The sequence below is a fragment of the Lycorma delicatula genome, chromosome 1 (genome assembly GCF_047948215.1).
Source record: "Lycorma delicatula isolate Av1 chromosome 1, ASM4794821v1, whole genome shotgun sequence".
Taxonomy (NCBI): domain Eukaryota; kingdom Metazoa; phylum Arthropoda; class Insecta; order Hemiptera; family Fulgoridae; genus Lycorma; species Lycorma delicatula.
Genome location: NC_134455.1, coordinates 10,301,969 through 10,317,429, shown reverse-complemented (window position 1 = coordinate 10,317,429; position 15,461 = coordinate 10,301,969). Strand labels below are relative to the sequence as shown.

Sequence of the window (15,461 nt, the reverse complement as noted above, 5' to 3'; positions counted from 1 at the left end):
GTAAGGTATATGTAAAGTTTCTGCTCATAAAAAAAAATATTTTTTCATCCAAAATGTTGTTTTATGTAGAACAGATTTATTGTTTTGCATTCATATTATTATGATCTTTTAACAACTGCAAATTCCAGTAAGAAATAATTAAAGTATTGTATTAATTGGAGTTATGTAATATGCAAATAAACAACAGTAATTAGTTACTTGTGATTTTGTTATTGAGGAGTAATTTAAAAAAGTAAACATGTATGATGTGTTCCTTTATAAATAATTTTTATGAAAATAACATTTTTAATTTATTAATATTCAGATTGAATGATGAATGTAGAAGTAATAATATCCAAAATAATAACTGAGGATGTACTTTTTAATTTGAATTGCTTAAATGTTAGGTTATCGTTTTTTTAATGCAGTTTTATTTAGTATGTTTATAATCAGAGTTCATCAAGTGTTGTTTAGTAATATGAATTTTTTTTTATACAGTACAAAAATATGATGTAATAAATTTAAGGTGTATTGTTATATCTTCAAAGTAATGCCATTGTAATTACCTAAACTAATTAGTAATATCGTTTTATCAGCTTTAACTAAATATATTATAGTACCTAATCATTATTTATAAAACAAATTTCATTCTTAAAAAAATTCAATTTTTAATCAAAATCTATTTATAGAAATGGTTCTATTTTTTACTGTTTCTAATTTTAATTCAGAATTAATTCTTTTCAAGATCTTTTATTTTTCCATTCCATGTAATATTAGTTATAATGCTTGATAAAATTCAGCTCAAGAAAACTTTTCGTATTTGCTGTAGAAAAGGACTAGAGCTTTATACTTACACAGTCATTTAGTTCTTGTTATTTTAATAGTTAATGAGTATTATGAAAACAATATCAGTTGTGCTTTATCATTTGATGTTTCAGTTTATCATTTGAATGACATCAATTAAATCTAAATAAATCAATGCTAATCCACTGGGTTGGTCTGCTGATGAGCACGTCATCGCAAATCAGCTGATTTCGAAGACAGTAGTTCTAAGGTTCAAATCTTAGTAAAGACAGTTACTTTTTTACGGATTTCAATACTAGATCATGGATACTGGTGTTCTTTGGTGGTTGGGTATCAATTAACCTCACATGTCAGGAATGGTCGACCTGAGACTTTACAAGACTACACTTTACTTTCATTTATACATATCATCCTCTGAAGTAATACCTTACGATTGTTTCAAAGGCTAAACAGAAAAAAGAGAGAAATGCTTTTAACGCAACTAATTGAATCAATTTTGGCATACAGCTTAAAAATAAAGTATGTAGAAGTTTACATGAAAATAGTGTATTGTTCTCACCTAAATTATTTAATCACTGTTTCCTGTAAAAAGAAAATATTGAACCTTAGCCCATGTTAGGTTTAGGTAAACATTCACACAGGCATTTGTGAATGTTTTACGTATAATATTTATTGTTCACTTAGTTATATGACATTCTTTAAGGACTAAGAATTACAATGTTTTGACCGATATTGTTTCTTAGTAATTTTTTTTGTATTGTATGCTTATAGATAAGACTAATTTTTTCTGAAATAGTGATTTTTAACATCGCTTTAAAAGCATTACTTTGTAATGAAAAAAAATTAATTCTAATTGCGTAAAACTAGATCCTTTAGTGTTTTATTTTAATTTCTTTTCCAGTAATCACGTACTTGCCTGTAATGAACTTTGGAAATCTTTTGTATAAAGTGGTCATATGTAAATAGAAACAGATATATTGTACAATAAATCTATTATGTTAAAATGAGTAGATAAGATAATTGAAATTCATTTTTCATTATTACAAAATAAAATCTAAATTTCATAAAACTAAACTGCAAATATCAATGTTGATAATTAAACTGTAATTATCTTTCTAAAATTTGTTATATACCACAGTTGTGTATAATTATGTCTAATATAACCTGTAGTGTTAACTTATCAGTGTTTAAACTGGATCGTTTAAAATCACAGTTTTATTTGTGGAAAGAATAATACAGCTTTTAAGTGTTTGCCATATTCTGCCAATTAAAAAAAAAAATAAAAATAAAACCACATATATCTTTTAATGAATAATTAAATAAACTTCAGTTTTTATTTAAATGAATAAACACAATAATCTTATTTCATTTTACTGAAGTGTTTCCTAACTCAAATCTGCCATTATTGTATTTTTTTACTGACAACACATTAGTTATTATAGCATAAATCATTAGTTACAAGAAAGCTTTAAATGGTTTAAAAAAGTTTATATCCATTTGTCTTCATGGGAAAGATTTTTCTTCTGATGGTTCACATAAAAAATTTTTTTTACCATTTCAGTTTTATAACGTTTAAAAATATATTCATAACTATGTGAATTCTTTGATTCCCTTTGTGTTGTTTTGTCAACAATTTAAATGCAGTGATCAAATCAAGGTTATGTTTTTCTGTTGATAATAAAACTGAACAAGTTTCTTTAGTTGAAACCTCACCTGTTTAAAAAAGAATTCTGTAAAATTTAAAAATATTATTTGTAAATTAGCTATTGTAATATTGTCATAAATTATACTAAATTTCATTAATTTTTATTAGATTTCTCTATTCAAGAAACATATTTTTTAAATTAAAAAAATTTGAGTAGGTTTATTTCTTGTTTTTTTTTTAGTTTTAATATGAAATGCTAACTATTTTTAGGATGTATTACTTAAAAAAATAATAATAAAGGCACAATATTCTGGGAAATATCAGCTGAATGGGTTAAATGTGGCTATTGGTACTTATGCTTAATTTACATCCTTATTTCCAGGATATTAACATGGTTATTCAGAAAATTCTCAGCCTGGCAAAGAAAGCACAAGATTTTTTAGAAATGTTTTTACTTATTTTTCAACTTAACCACTTTGCCATTTGTAAGACCAATGACTTTGCAACTTTTTAATACCCTCATTATAATGCATTTGTTAAAATCTGTTTACTCAATCGCCACAAACATGCAACTTCATATACATCTGATAACTTCACAGTATGCTATCTAAAGAATCATATTTGACAACTATCATAGTCATTTTATTATAATTACGCAATCTCTGTGTCAGACCGAGAACTTTGTGAATAACCTTAGTACTCTTTGCAAATTTGGAAGTTATTGTAAAACATAAGTTGATAGGGCTATGCAGTTAGCCTTACCCAAGACCCTTAGCTATTTTTATTCACTTAATGGTTTTGTTTTATTATTTTTTTTATCACTTTCTGTGATAATTTATTAGTATTTTATCTAAAAGTAATTTAAAACTTGGTTTCGAACTAATTTTTTTACATTTACTGAATTTTTAATTAATTCAGGCCATGACAACATAAAGCAGAATTTAAAATCAGTGCTTTTGTTTTAACTTAATGTTTGATTAAGAGCCATTATGAAATAAAATATTTATGTATGAAATATGTTTTTTTTTTGTTTTTTTTGTTTGTAATTAGACGCTTATTATTTTAACTTGTTCATCCTTGATATAAACAGGTTTAGTATTTTTTTTTATTAAATTAACTCTCATGGTTGACTAGTATCTAACAAGTTAGTCTAGTATTTGTGCTGCGAGTGATTTTAAATTCAGTTTTACATTTATTTTAAAAAGTGTATTTTTTAACTTATTTGTATTTTTTTTAATGTATTTTGCATTTACAAAAATATTACTGTAAACCCTTTCTTTTCTTTGTTTAAAACTGTTAACCTAAAATAATTGTACAGTTTAAATAATTAAAAAGTTTTGTTCCTTTTTTTGAATGTTGAATGTACTCATTTCCTAAAAAAAAAAAAAAAAAAAAAGAAGGAATTAAGCTTTTCAGTGGGGAGAATAGACCAGCTGGTTTTTTGTCACCCATACAAAAGGATTTCTGTGGTAGATAGTACACAAGTAGATATCCCCTTTACTCTCAGTATACTTAGTATTAGGAAGGATCTTCTTCTACCTTCCATCACATAAAAGAAATATAATTTTCTAATCAAACTTAAACTCATGAAAACAAAAATAACATTTTATTTAAAGTTTTAGAACATTTAATAAACTTTTAGAAACACTTTTTACACAGTTCAAAGTTCAACGGTCACTGATGAAGTAGCACAATCACTAATGAAGTAGCAGTCCAGGCTGTCTGTCTTGAACTTACTGTTTTGGTACATGGTCAAGCTGTTGGCATTTACTATTGAAAAAATACATTTTAGATGTTGCTTTACATTAAAGCAATCTGTTTTTAGAAATAAAAAATTGTAATTCCGATAAACAGTAAAAACATCAAATCTTTTGCATAATTTATTAATACATATAATAATTTATAACATCGTATTTAAAGTAGCAATTTTATTTGTTTAACAAAGGATTTTTGTATGATTTTAGGATGAAGAAGCATATGTTTGTATCTATTCTCACCGCTATGCTGATACAATACTTTTCCATCACCAAGGTGGTGTTGATATTGGAGATGTTGATGCGAAAGCCCTTAAATTGGAAGTTCCTGTTGGACAGTCTGTTACTGCAGAAACAATACAAGCAAAACTCCTTGTCAATGTAGCTCCATCAAAACAAAAGTTAGTTTAATTATAAATAAGTTATTATAATTTTATTTTGCATAATTTAGATTGGTTCGATGTTATAACAATGATCACTAAAAGAATAAATTCTCTGTGGAAAAAAGAAATTAGAGAGGTTTATGATTTGTAAGCAAGTATGCTGTACCAAAGTTGTACTCATTGTCATATATATTTGCATGACACTATGTATTAGAATCAAATACTAATTGTAAATCTGTAATTTTGTTTGACAAAGTTTTTTTTTTTAATATGTGTTTATTGTTATCTATTTATTTATTTCAAAGCAACAATAAAGTTATGCCCAATTACAGTCACTTTGTGATTTGATGAATTTTATAGCATATGAAAATGCCATAACTGATTGGGATTTGAAGATGAAAGGTTGATGATGCAGCCACACAATTGCTATAAAAATAACTGGTGTGTTTCACAAATACTATTTTTGAAAGTATTACAGGATACACTGTTGAAATAAATGCAAGTTATGAGTTAGTTTCCTTCATCCTCAATTTTCTGTTTTTCAAAAATAACAGTTATAATCAAAATGTTCTAATCGGGCTATCTGATTATAAACTTTAACATTTTGACATTTAGTTTTGAAATAGCTAACTTCTTTTAAGTTATGAATCCTCCTTGACTGCAGTTTTCCATCTGTGGGCATATATTTTTGTTACTTGACTATTTATTGTTTATTATGAAATGTGAGATCACATCACACACTCTCTTATACAGTGTAATTGTAAGCTTTTAAGTAAATTTCATCTCATTCCTAAAAATTTTTTTCCGCAATTGAGAAAGACCTAGATAAGTATGGAACCTACTCCTTAATATCTTACATACAAGGTCTGTTCAGAAAAAAAATGAACATTTTTAATTAAATGCCAACAAAGATATTTAGTGATGTGCAGTTGGCAGCATTGTTACGCGGAACCTTCTCTGTAACCACATTTTCTTGGATTGTTGATATCTCGTTTAGTTTTTGTGTTGATATTTGGATGTAACATGCTTAAGTGTTAGTTGCAGTCTTTGTAATGTTGTAATGTGCGATTTTCAGGAGCAGCGATACAACATAAAATTTTACATGAAACTGGGAAAAACTTTCAAAGAGATGTTTCAACTTTTGAAGCAAGTTTACGGAGATGATGCTCTGGGTTGTATGCAATATTATGAATGGTTTTCATGATTTAAAAGTGGTCATTAGTCGGTTCAAGATGACCGTCGACCAGGAAAGCCTTTGACTTCAACTGATGACATCTGTGTTCAGGGAACTTGAAAAAGAGGTTAGCATCTCAGTTGGATCATGCCATGACATTTTGACTGAAAAATTGAACATACATTGAGTTTCAACAAAAGTTTATTCCTCATTTAATGACTGAACAGCAGAAAGAACATGGAGTGGACTTTTGTGAGCAACTTCTTGAACAAGCCAATGACATTCATGCAAAGGATCATAACAGGAGACAAAAGCTGGGTTACGGGTACAACATTGAGACAGAAGTTCAATCATCACAATAGATCGACAAAGGATCTGCACATCCCAAGAAAGTAAATCAGTCTTGATCCAGTGTCAAAGTGATGTTCTCAGTTTTTTCCATTTTAATGGACTTGTGCATTTTGAATTCTATTATGTGGCATTTTACAACAATTATGTGAAAAAATTGCAAAAAGAGACCAGAGTTGTGGTGAGACACTCATAGTTCCTTCATCACAACAGTATGCCTGCATACTCAGCTTTGTCAATTCATCACTTTTGTGCCAAAAATCAGATGGGTGTCCTTTAGCCTCCCTACTCACCAGACCTGGTTCCTTGCAATTTTTTCTTATTTCTGAAATTAAAATTGGTGATGAAAGACACCATTTTGAGACTATTGATGACATTAAAACAAATTTGTCACGGACCTTAGAGGCCATTTCAAATTAAGCTATCTGGACTCCTTTTCGAAGTGGAAACACTACTAGGGAAAGTGTGTGAATAGGGGAGGGAGTACTTTGAAGGAGACATGGACCAATAATCTGTAAAATTAATAATAAAGATTAAAAAAATAAAGTTCGGTTATTTTATGAAGATACCTCATATATGTGATAAAAAAAGTGATGAGGGAGTAATAATATATGTAAATCTCGTTTTATTATTTTTTTTCTTTAATCTACTAACATAGATATCAAGTTATCCACTGTTCTTTAGAAGAACTTTAATGAACTGATGAATACAATTCTAAATATCATAACTGGTAAAGACGCTTCATCTATAAAGTGTAGGGTAGTTCTTTTGTAAACTGTAAAAGTCAATAATACTTGCATAAAGTGAGTTTTGTAGATTTTTCCATTATCTTATTGTAAATTCAGTTAGTTGCTATTAGTTATTACAAAGTTTTTAGTAAATCAGAATTGTATTTTGGTATTTATTATTCAATTTTTATTAAATTAATTTTGTATTTAATTTGAATTTCTATTGCTGTACTTTGTAAATTGTTTAAGAGTTATAATGTATTTGTAAAAAATTTTACATTTGCTATCTCTCAGTATCCTTATTGAACACGAATATGCAACAACAGTTAGTACATTATGTTTTCAAAAGTGATCACTTTTTACAACTAGCCTTAGTTTATAATGCAAAATTTGGTAGCCCATGCCTTGATAACTTGAGGTTACTACTGAGTAATGTATTATAACAGAGGAGAATTAATATCTAACAGGTTTTGCTCAAGTTGAAAAGAAAAAATTTAATGGCACAGATTCGTAATGGTTAAAAAATTAGTGAGTGTTTTGCATTTGATATTTCATCAATCTTGAAGAAATAGTTGCTCAAGAAGAGTTAGAAACTTGACTATGTAGTCAAACATTGGAGGAATAATTATGTTTATTATTAATTAAATTATGCACTTTGGAATGCCTTATATAAAAAGATTATACAGTTCAAAAGCCATTCCTTCAGAATTAGCTCCATTCTAACAAACCCAAACATAAGAATTAAGTGATATTTTGATATTTCATTTGTATATCATTTTATACATTCAAAGAAAAATTTATATCTCAAAAGTGTTGGGATTCTAGTACTGAACCACTTGTCCCTTAATTTAGTTAATTTTTCATTGATGTTTTCTGCTTAGAAAACCTCTTAATAACTTTCCTATGAATAGTTAACCAATCTCATTATCAAAAGGTATTTACAAATTGAGAATGGTAAATACTTTTCAGTAAAATTATTAGCTACTGTTTTTACACTGTCTTGACCTTTGATTCTATTTTCAATAATGAATATTATTTATTTTTTTATAAAATAGAAGGTTAAAGTTAAGGTTACTCATTCTCTTTGATTTGCATGAGTGCCTTACTGCATTCTTATTAACAGTGCGTAGTAACTTTCTCAGTATCTGTACTTCTAAGAGATCCATTTCACAGGTAAATGTTTAGTACTTCACAAATTAACAAAAAGTAAATGATTGTTTTAGAAAACTAAAACAGTGCAGAGTAGTAATATTTTTTTTAAAAAACAATAAAAAAATGTTACCCCTAAAATTAAGTAATAACTTATATTTCATTTGACATTTTGATTGTTTCCCTTTAAAAGAAAAAAAATTACAGCAATACTTTTCCTATATTTTATATCAAAAAAGCTTGTAAAGTATCAAATAAATTAATATTAAGTAGTAGAATGGTAACACAAAATAAAGATTGTTGCAGGTTTAAATAAAGTGAAGGTTTTAGTTGATAAAAATTTTCCATTATATGTTAATTTATTTTTATTTATTTATGTACACAAAGTTTAACTAATCTTAACTTATTTTTATGTCTAATTTAATAATTTTTAACACTTCTTAAAGTTTTTTTTTTCTTTTCAAGGATGGTTGCTACATTTGTTGCTGCTCTCTATAAAATGTATGCTGATCTGTACTTTACATACTTGGAAATTAATCCCTTAGTTGTGACTGCTGACTCAATATTCATTCTTGATTTGGCAGCCAAACTTGATGCAACTGCTGATTTCATCTGTAGACAGTCATGGGGGGAAGTTGAATACCCACCACCATTTGGACGTGATGCTTTCCCAGAAGAAGCTTATATTGCTGATTTAGATGCAAAGAGTGGTGCTTCATTAAAGGTAAATAATTAGTATTTATTTAAAATGTGTTTTATTTTAATAAATTACATAAACTAATGTTGGTAATTGGTAAAACCTAAATCTTTCATGCACTAAATTCACGCATTAATTCTTCATGTACTAAATTAGTGAATGTAATTAAAATTATGTGAATTGTAAAAAGTAATAAAAATGATTTTAACAATAAAAACATCAATTAATTACTTTATTAAGTACATTCTTTAATATGTATAGTGACTGTTATGAGAATGTCAGTAATCCTTTTATATTATGTAAGTTAGTGGATAGAAAAAGAAGTCTTATAATATGTTTCTTGTGTTTTGGGCAATTTTACACTTTCCTTACTCAAATTTACCTATAGTTTTGGCTGATCAACATTTTTTTAAAAAATATACTTATACTCCTAGCAGCATCACCTTCATTGCCAGAATAAAGTACCCTCCTTTCCCTGTTTCATCTTCACACATTATGTTTCATTCTTTCTTTATTTTGTTAATGAAAAATAAACTTTAAACGTTTTTTTTTAGTATTACAAGAAAAGCAAGTTCATTAGATTTGAATCCCTCAATCTGTAATAAAAATAAAATATATTTTGTCTTTATGGATTTAATAATTTTACACAATTCATATAATGAAAGTGATATAAACAAGGTAAAATATTTTTCCTACAATTAAAACATGGAAAGTAGTAGTTCAAAAAGAACTAACAAGAACAAGTTGAAAGTTGCTATTATGGATTTAATGTAGGGATTTCTTCCTGCCATAGTGTAAAAGGATATGTGTAAACTTAAACTGTGTTACACGCTATGTAGTAGCTGTGTTACTGTGCCTTTGTAAATTAGTTCTTATGCAAACTCCTGGTAAAAAACTTTTCAACAAGAAAGGAAATTATCATTATTACATTGTAGAAGTATATCATCTGCTAGTTTAAAATGAATAAATATCATCATACTATCTACAATAAATGAAACTGTATTCAGAATAATTAAAGCAAGAAACGATACAATTAACTTAAATTTGACAGATGTACTGAAATGATATAACGTGTGCAATGACCTTTAATAAATATGGATAATTAATTAAAGCATTGTTACAACCAAATTTTATAAAGATATTCTAATTTATCCTTTATAGAAGTAACAAAAATACTAAGTTGCAAGAAATCTAATAAAATATTATCTTCCTTTGATTGTAAAGTTTATGGTGAATCATTATTCAAGTATAAAATATGGTGAACAATAATGGAGAAAAAAAATAATTTATTTTTGAAAATGAGGGGAACCAAAGATCATTAAAACAAATCTCTGTATTATTTTATTTCAGTTATTGAAAACATTTTATTCTGAAAATTTATTTTCAAATAATTAAAAAATTATATAAGAGCTTATTTTCTGACAGATATTATTTGCCCTCAAGAATTATTGCTCTAAATACTTTAAATAATTTACACCAACCATTAAGAGACCTGGTGTCCTTCATGTGAAGTCCTTCTCCAGGGATTTCAGATATTAGGCACACTGGGAACAGTAACTGGCATTAATTTATCCAATAAACTGATCACACGAACAAAGGTTATAGTTGCTGATAGGTCCTGAATCAAGAAAGCTGCACTAGATGACTGGAAATTCCTGAAATATTGTACAAATCAGTAAAAAATAGTATTAAGCTTTTGCTCACACTGGTCAGTCACTAGTGTGCTCATCACAACTGGCCTCACAAGTTTTGTATGAGCAACTACTATAAAAGCAGATGTTTTTATTTTGTTTTTATCAACCATTGATTTTGGCTGTCTCATCTCCTACTTAGATAGCCTACTTATTTACTGAACTTGATGGATTAAATTAGTTTTGCCAAAATAAAAACAAATCAAAGCTCTTTTGAAGTATACGGTTTATAGTTTTATATATTAATAAATATCTCTTTGAATACATATGTACTGCCCAGTTTGAATTTCTCAGAAAATATTACTTGGGGATAAATTGAATGTGTATTCATTTTTTATTCTGAGAATTAATTTTTCAAATTGGATAACTAAAATAGTTTATATGACTTACATGAAAAAATTCAATGCAATTACAATATGTCTTTATAAATATTAAGACTAAATTTTAGTTGCTATTCCTTTTCACATTATAGATAATTAAAATGTATTTTTGATTTCCTTTTTTAGCAGTTGTATAAAAGCTGATGGTAGTTTGAATATCATGTGAATTTTAGAGTAGCTTTGTTTCAGTTTAGGAAACGTATTTTGGTAATTTTGTGTCACTAAAGATTTAATAAAGTCTAATATTACAAAAGCAAAATGATTGTTGAACCCTTCTTGTATATTATTGAAATAGTAAAATCTGTATAAACCGTTTTTTTACACACATATATGTATATATATATATTTTTGTATAGAATAAAAATATCGATAGAAACTAAGAATGTAGAATTTATGTAATATTTAAGAAAATACTTTTATTTTTATTTTAATTGTTTACCAGTTGACTATTTTGAACAAGAAAGGTCGTATTTGGACTATGGTTGCTGGAGGAGGTGCATCAGTTATTTACAGTGATACTATCTGTGATCTTGGAGGAGCCAGTGAACTTGCCAATTATGGTGAATACAGTGGTGCACCATCTGAACAACAGACATATGAATATGCCAAGACTATTCTGTCATTAATGACCCAAGAAAAGCACCCTCAAGGCAAGGTAAAGACTGTTTATTGTTAAACTATTTTTATTTCTGTTTAATTCGTTGTTCATGAAATTGATACCTACTCTAAATCCCTTTTACTATTGATACTACCAGTAAAGTAAAGTTTCCTTATAATCTTTCAGAAAAAAAAAAATTGTATAAGCAAAAAATTATATAATATGCATGTATACATTTGTATCATTAAATTCTCCCAGGACTTTATAACCTATTCTACTCAAGAAAAAATGGAAAAAGTTCAAATAAACATATGTCCTAAAATGCTTTGTTTGTGAGTTACAGCTAGTGAAAGAGTTCACTCAGATTTCAACTACCCTGTTGAACTGAGGTCGTACCGAAATTTTTAGGAGATTAATTAAGGGGCAGAGTTAGTGATTTCTTATGGTTTTTTATCGAATAAAGTAGATCCCAGAACCATATATCCAGTAGTTTTTGAGAAATCTGGGGTGAAAATAATAAATTGGGCAAAATATCCTGTTTTTGTGTTTATTACCCATTTAATAGTTATTATATCAAAGTAGTAGGGAATTATATATATATATATATATATATATATATATATAATTATATTATTATATATATATATATATAATTTACTGAAATTAATATTTTTAAGATTAATATTATTCCTCTGTACTGTTAAATTATATTTAAATTCTATTAAATAAACCACCTAGTATAGAATATTGAGATAAGACATATCTTCTTACCTTAATTTTTCATGAAAGTATTTTGCAGGATATCACATCATCAGTCACGATTGAAATAATTCCATTATTGCATAATAAAAATTTTAAAATATAAATACTAAAATAATGAAGATTATGTATTAATTTACTCGAGTGCTGCTATCTGTTGCAGTTTTTATTAGATTGTCTTCCTCAAACATTAAAATTTTATTTTTATTTATATGTGTAATAATTCTCCAATGAATTTTAATTTTATCTCATCATTGTTAATCTCTAATATTCCTAAGTTTGTGTTAATATCAGAATTATAATGTTTATTGTTTATTAGATGGTCTGCAATATTAAATAATTTCTATAGTGTTCAAGAAATTTACTTTTAAAGGATCTATTTGTTTTTTGAATACCATCACAATCATTAGATTTAATTTTGTAAATTTTTCACAGATGTTATGTTTTTTAAATATTTTATTATGTGGTTATTAGGTTTGAATAGTGATTTAAATATATCTCTTTTAGTTTTAGTAATGTTTTTAATGAAATTATTAGTGAATAAATAATTTATGTATATTTTTTTCAGTCTTTTGTGTCTTATTATGTAGTGGTTGTAAGGTAGTTAATTTGTTATTGTGTTTTGATAGTCGTTTTTTGTAAATATTATTAATTAAAATGTATCATATCCATTTTCAACTGCTATATATTTTACAATGTTTACTTCATTATTTACCTTTTCTTTATTATTATGTGTATTTGAATACTGTATTAATCATATTTGCATAAGTGTTAATTTTATAAGACCAATGGGGTTGATCTTTTATGAATTGTTATATTATTAGATGTAGGGTTTCTATATACTGATATTTCAATTTGGTTGTACTTGTTTATTTTGATGTTGACATCTAAATAATTTAACATTCTGTTATTATCTATTTCAAACGTGATTTTTAAATTTTCATTATAAGAATTTGATTTGTTTAATATTATTAGATGTTCATATTTTATTACCAGATTATATATTATGAGAATATCATCAACGTATTTTATCCAAATTAAATAGGAGCTAACATCCAAGATTCTAGGAAGCAATACAATGATGTTATTGAATATCTTGTTGTTTCTTAAGGTTGTGCATCTGCATTCGACCATTTAATAATTATTAAAATATATTTTATTTTTTTTGTAATGTTGTATAATGTTTGTTCTGGGTGATAATGCAAATTTTTGCCCTCACAAAAAAAAAGTCCATAGTTAAATGAATAATATTTTTTATTAAATTCAAAATAGTTTTGTTGACATATATTTTTTTATAATAATAATAATAGGTATCATTATTAATCAATTTTGGATCTTCTCGGTTACTTTTTAATTTATTTTATGGTATTATTTTACTTTTTATTTGTTTTTTTTATTTTTTAAATGTATTTTACTTTTTATTATTTTGATGTTATCGTCTATAGGTATGCTAAGATATATGTTAGTTTTGTCATAACTAACCGTTATAGTAATCCACCGGGTTGGTGTAGTGAAGAACGCATCTTCGCAAATCAGCTGATTTCGAAGTCGAAAGTTCCAACATTCAAATTCTAGTAAAGGCAGTTACTTTTATATGGATTTGAATACTTTATTGTGGATACTGGTGTTGTTTGGTGGTTGGGTTTCAGTTAACCATACATCTCAGAAATGATTGACCCGAGACTGTACATTTCATTTACACTCATACATATCATCCTCATTCATCCTTTGAAGTTATACCTGACAGTGATTCCCAAAGGCTAAACAGGAAGAAAATCAAACCATTCTAGTGTCTTTATTTACATTTAAGATATTAAATTTATTTACTAATTTGTAACTGTTTTTTATATTAAATGTATTAGGTAAATTCATTTTATTGCTAGGAATTTTATATATTATTTTGGATATAATATAACAGAATGAATTTAAATTTAATTAATGGTACCATTGGGATGTTTAATGTATGAATTTTTGGTAATCCAGTTAATTTAGAGGCAATCGGTTCAAAAGGATATAATCTAGAATGGGATTTTAAATTATTTTAATTAAAAATTGATCTTAATTTTTTTATTAAAATTTCAACTACTTTTAGATATTTATTAGTAGGGTCATTAATAATCATATTAATCTTTTACTAAAGATTTCATCATTGCAGAAATGAACAGCAAAATTTGATATCCATTCATAATACTGCAAAATTTAAAAAAAAAGAAACTAAACTAGAATTAAAATAAATTTTTAAAAGAATTTTTGTATAGTGTAATTGATTAATTCAATACTTACTGAAGATGCAGGATGACATGAAAATTGCTTCTTTGTTTTGGTGGTTTATATTTCATATAATATTAAATTTTATTAACACAGTGTTAATGAATTATTTGAATTTTCAACAAAAAAAAAATATATATATATATATATATATGTATTCTACATTGGTGTAGTATATTTTTTTTACATTCATTCCACAGCTCTGAAAAGAGGCCATTATTATTGTTACTTAGTTGATCTTTTGTGGTGGAATTTCCATGACTAATTCCTTTTTCTCTTACTTTTACTGTTTTTTATTATAATAATCTCTTCTGTACTGTTTTGAAACAAAGCCTTTCAGTATTTTAACTGATTAATTCTGCTAGAATGTTTCCTGAAATTTATTACCTTACTTTAAAAATAAAAAAATCTGTAATGCCTTTGCAGAAATTTTTTTTCACAATTTGCTTGGTTTGACATTTTAGAAACAAAAGTCTATTAATAAAAATTTTGCTTGTGATATCATCCAACGCCTTGGTGATTTTTTCACATTATTCATTGCAGTTTCAGTTTCACTCAGCAATGCATTATATGTTGCAACGATTCCGTAGGTGTAAGGATTATCACATGATTTATAACTATAAACCTTTGGCTGAACCACAGGCAAAATTTAAAAATAGCCTGACACATCATGATTCAGAAAGGAAAACTGAGATAAGGATGTAAACTCTTCCTCTTGCTTTTTAACTTGTGTACATGTATTGAGGGAGTAAATTGAGAGTGGAATAACCAACCAAGAATAAAAATAGATGTTAAGATTCATTGTTGACATTGTTTTTTTTTACAGAAAACAAAAATTAATTGGGAATAATTCTGAAATTTGTAACTATATTGCTTGGAAGTATTTTCAGTTTGAAAATAAATAAGTGTAAACAAAGTAATATCATAAACATAAAGGATGAGGAATTAAATATAAAGATAGTGATCATAATACATCATAAGTTGGAGAATCTTTTTTCAGGTAGTAAAATTACAAAGAATCAATGAAGTAGCTAGAGATCAAAAAAATACTAACACAAAAAAAAAAAGATTTCATGTAAAAAATAAATCTGCTAGTATCAAACA

At 26.5% G+C, this 15,461-nt stretch overlaps 1 protein-coding gene across 2 annotated transcripts in view; it reads left to right on the top strand.

Annotated features, from left to right (window-relative positions):
- ATPCL (ATP-citrate synthase) overlaps positions 1-15,461 on the top strand; it is a 159,452-nt gene that overhangs the window by 108,895 nt on the left and 35,096 nt on the right. For both annotated transcript variants that reach the window (XM_075368455.1, XM_075368362.1), the window contains exons 5-7: positions 4,393-4,583; positions 8,430-8,688; positions 11,175-11,387. In XM_075368455.1, the coding sequence (XP_075224570.1) occupies positions 4,393-4,583; positions 8,430-8,688; positions 11,175-11,387 (663 nt within the window). The remainder of the gene's footprint in view (positions 1-4,392; positions 4,584-8,429; positions 8,689-11,174; positions 11,388-15,461) is intronic.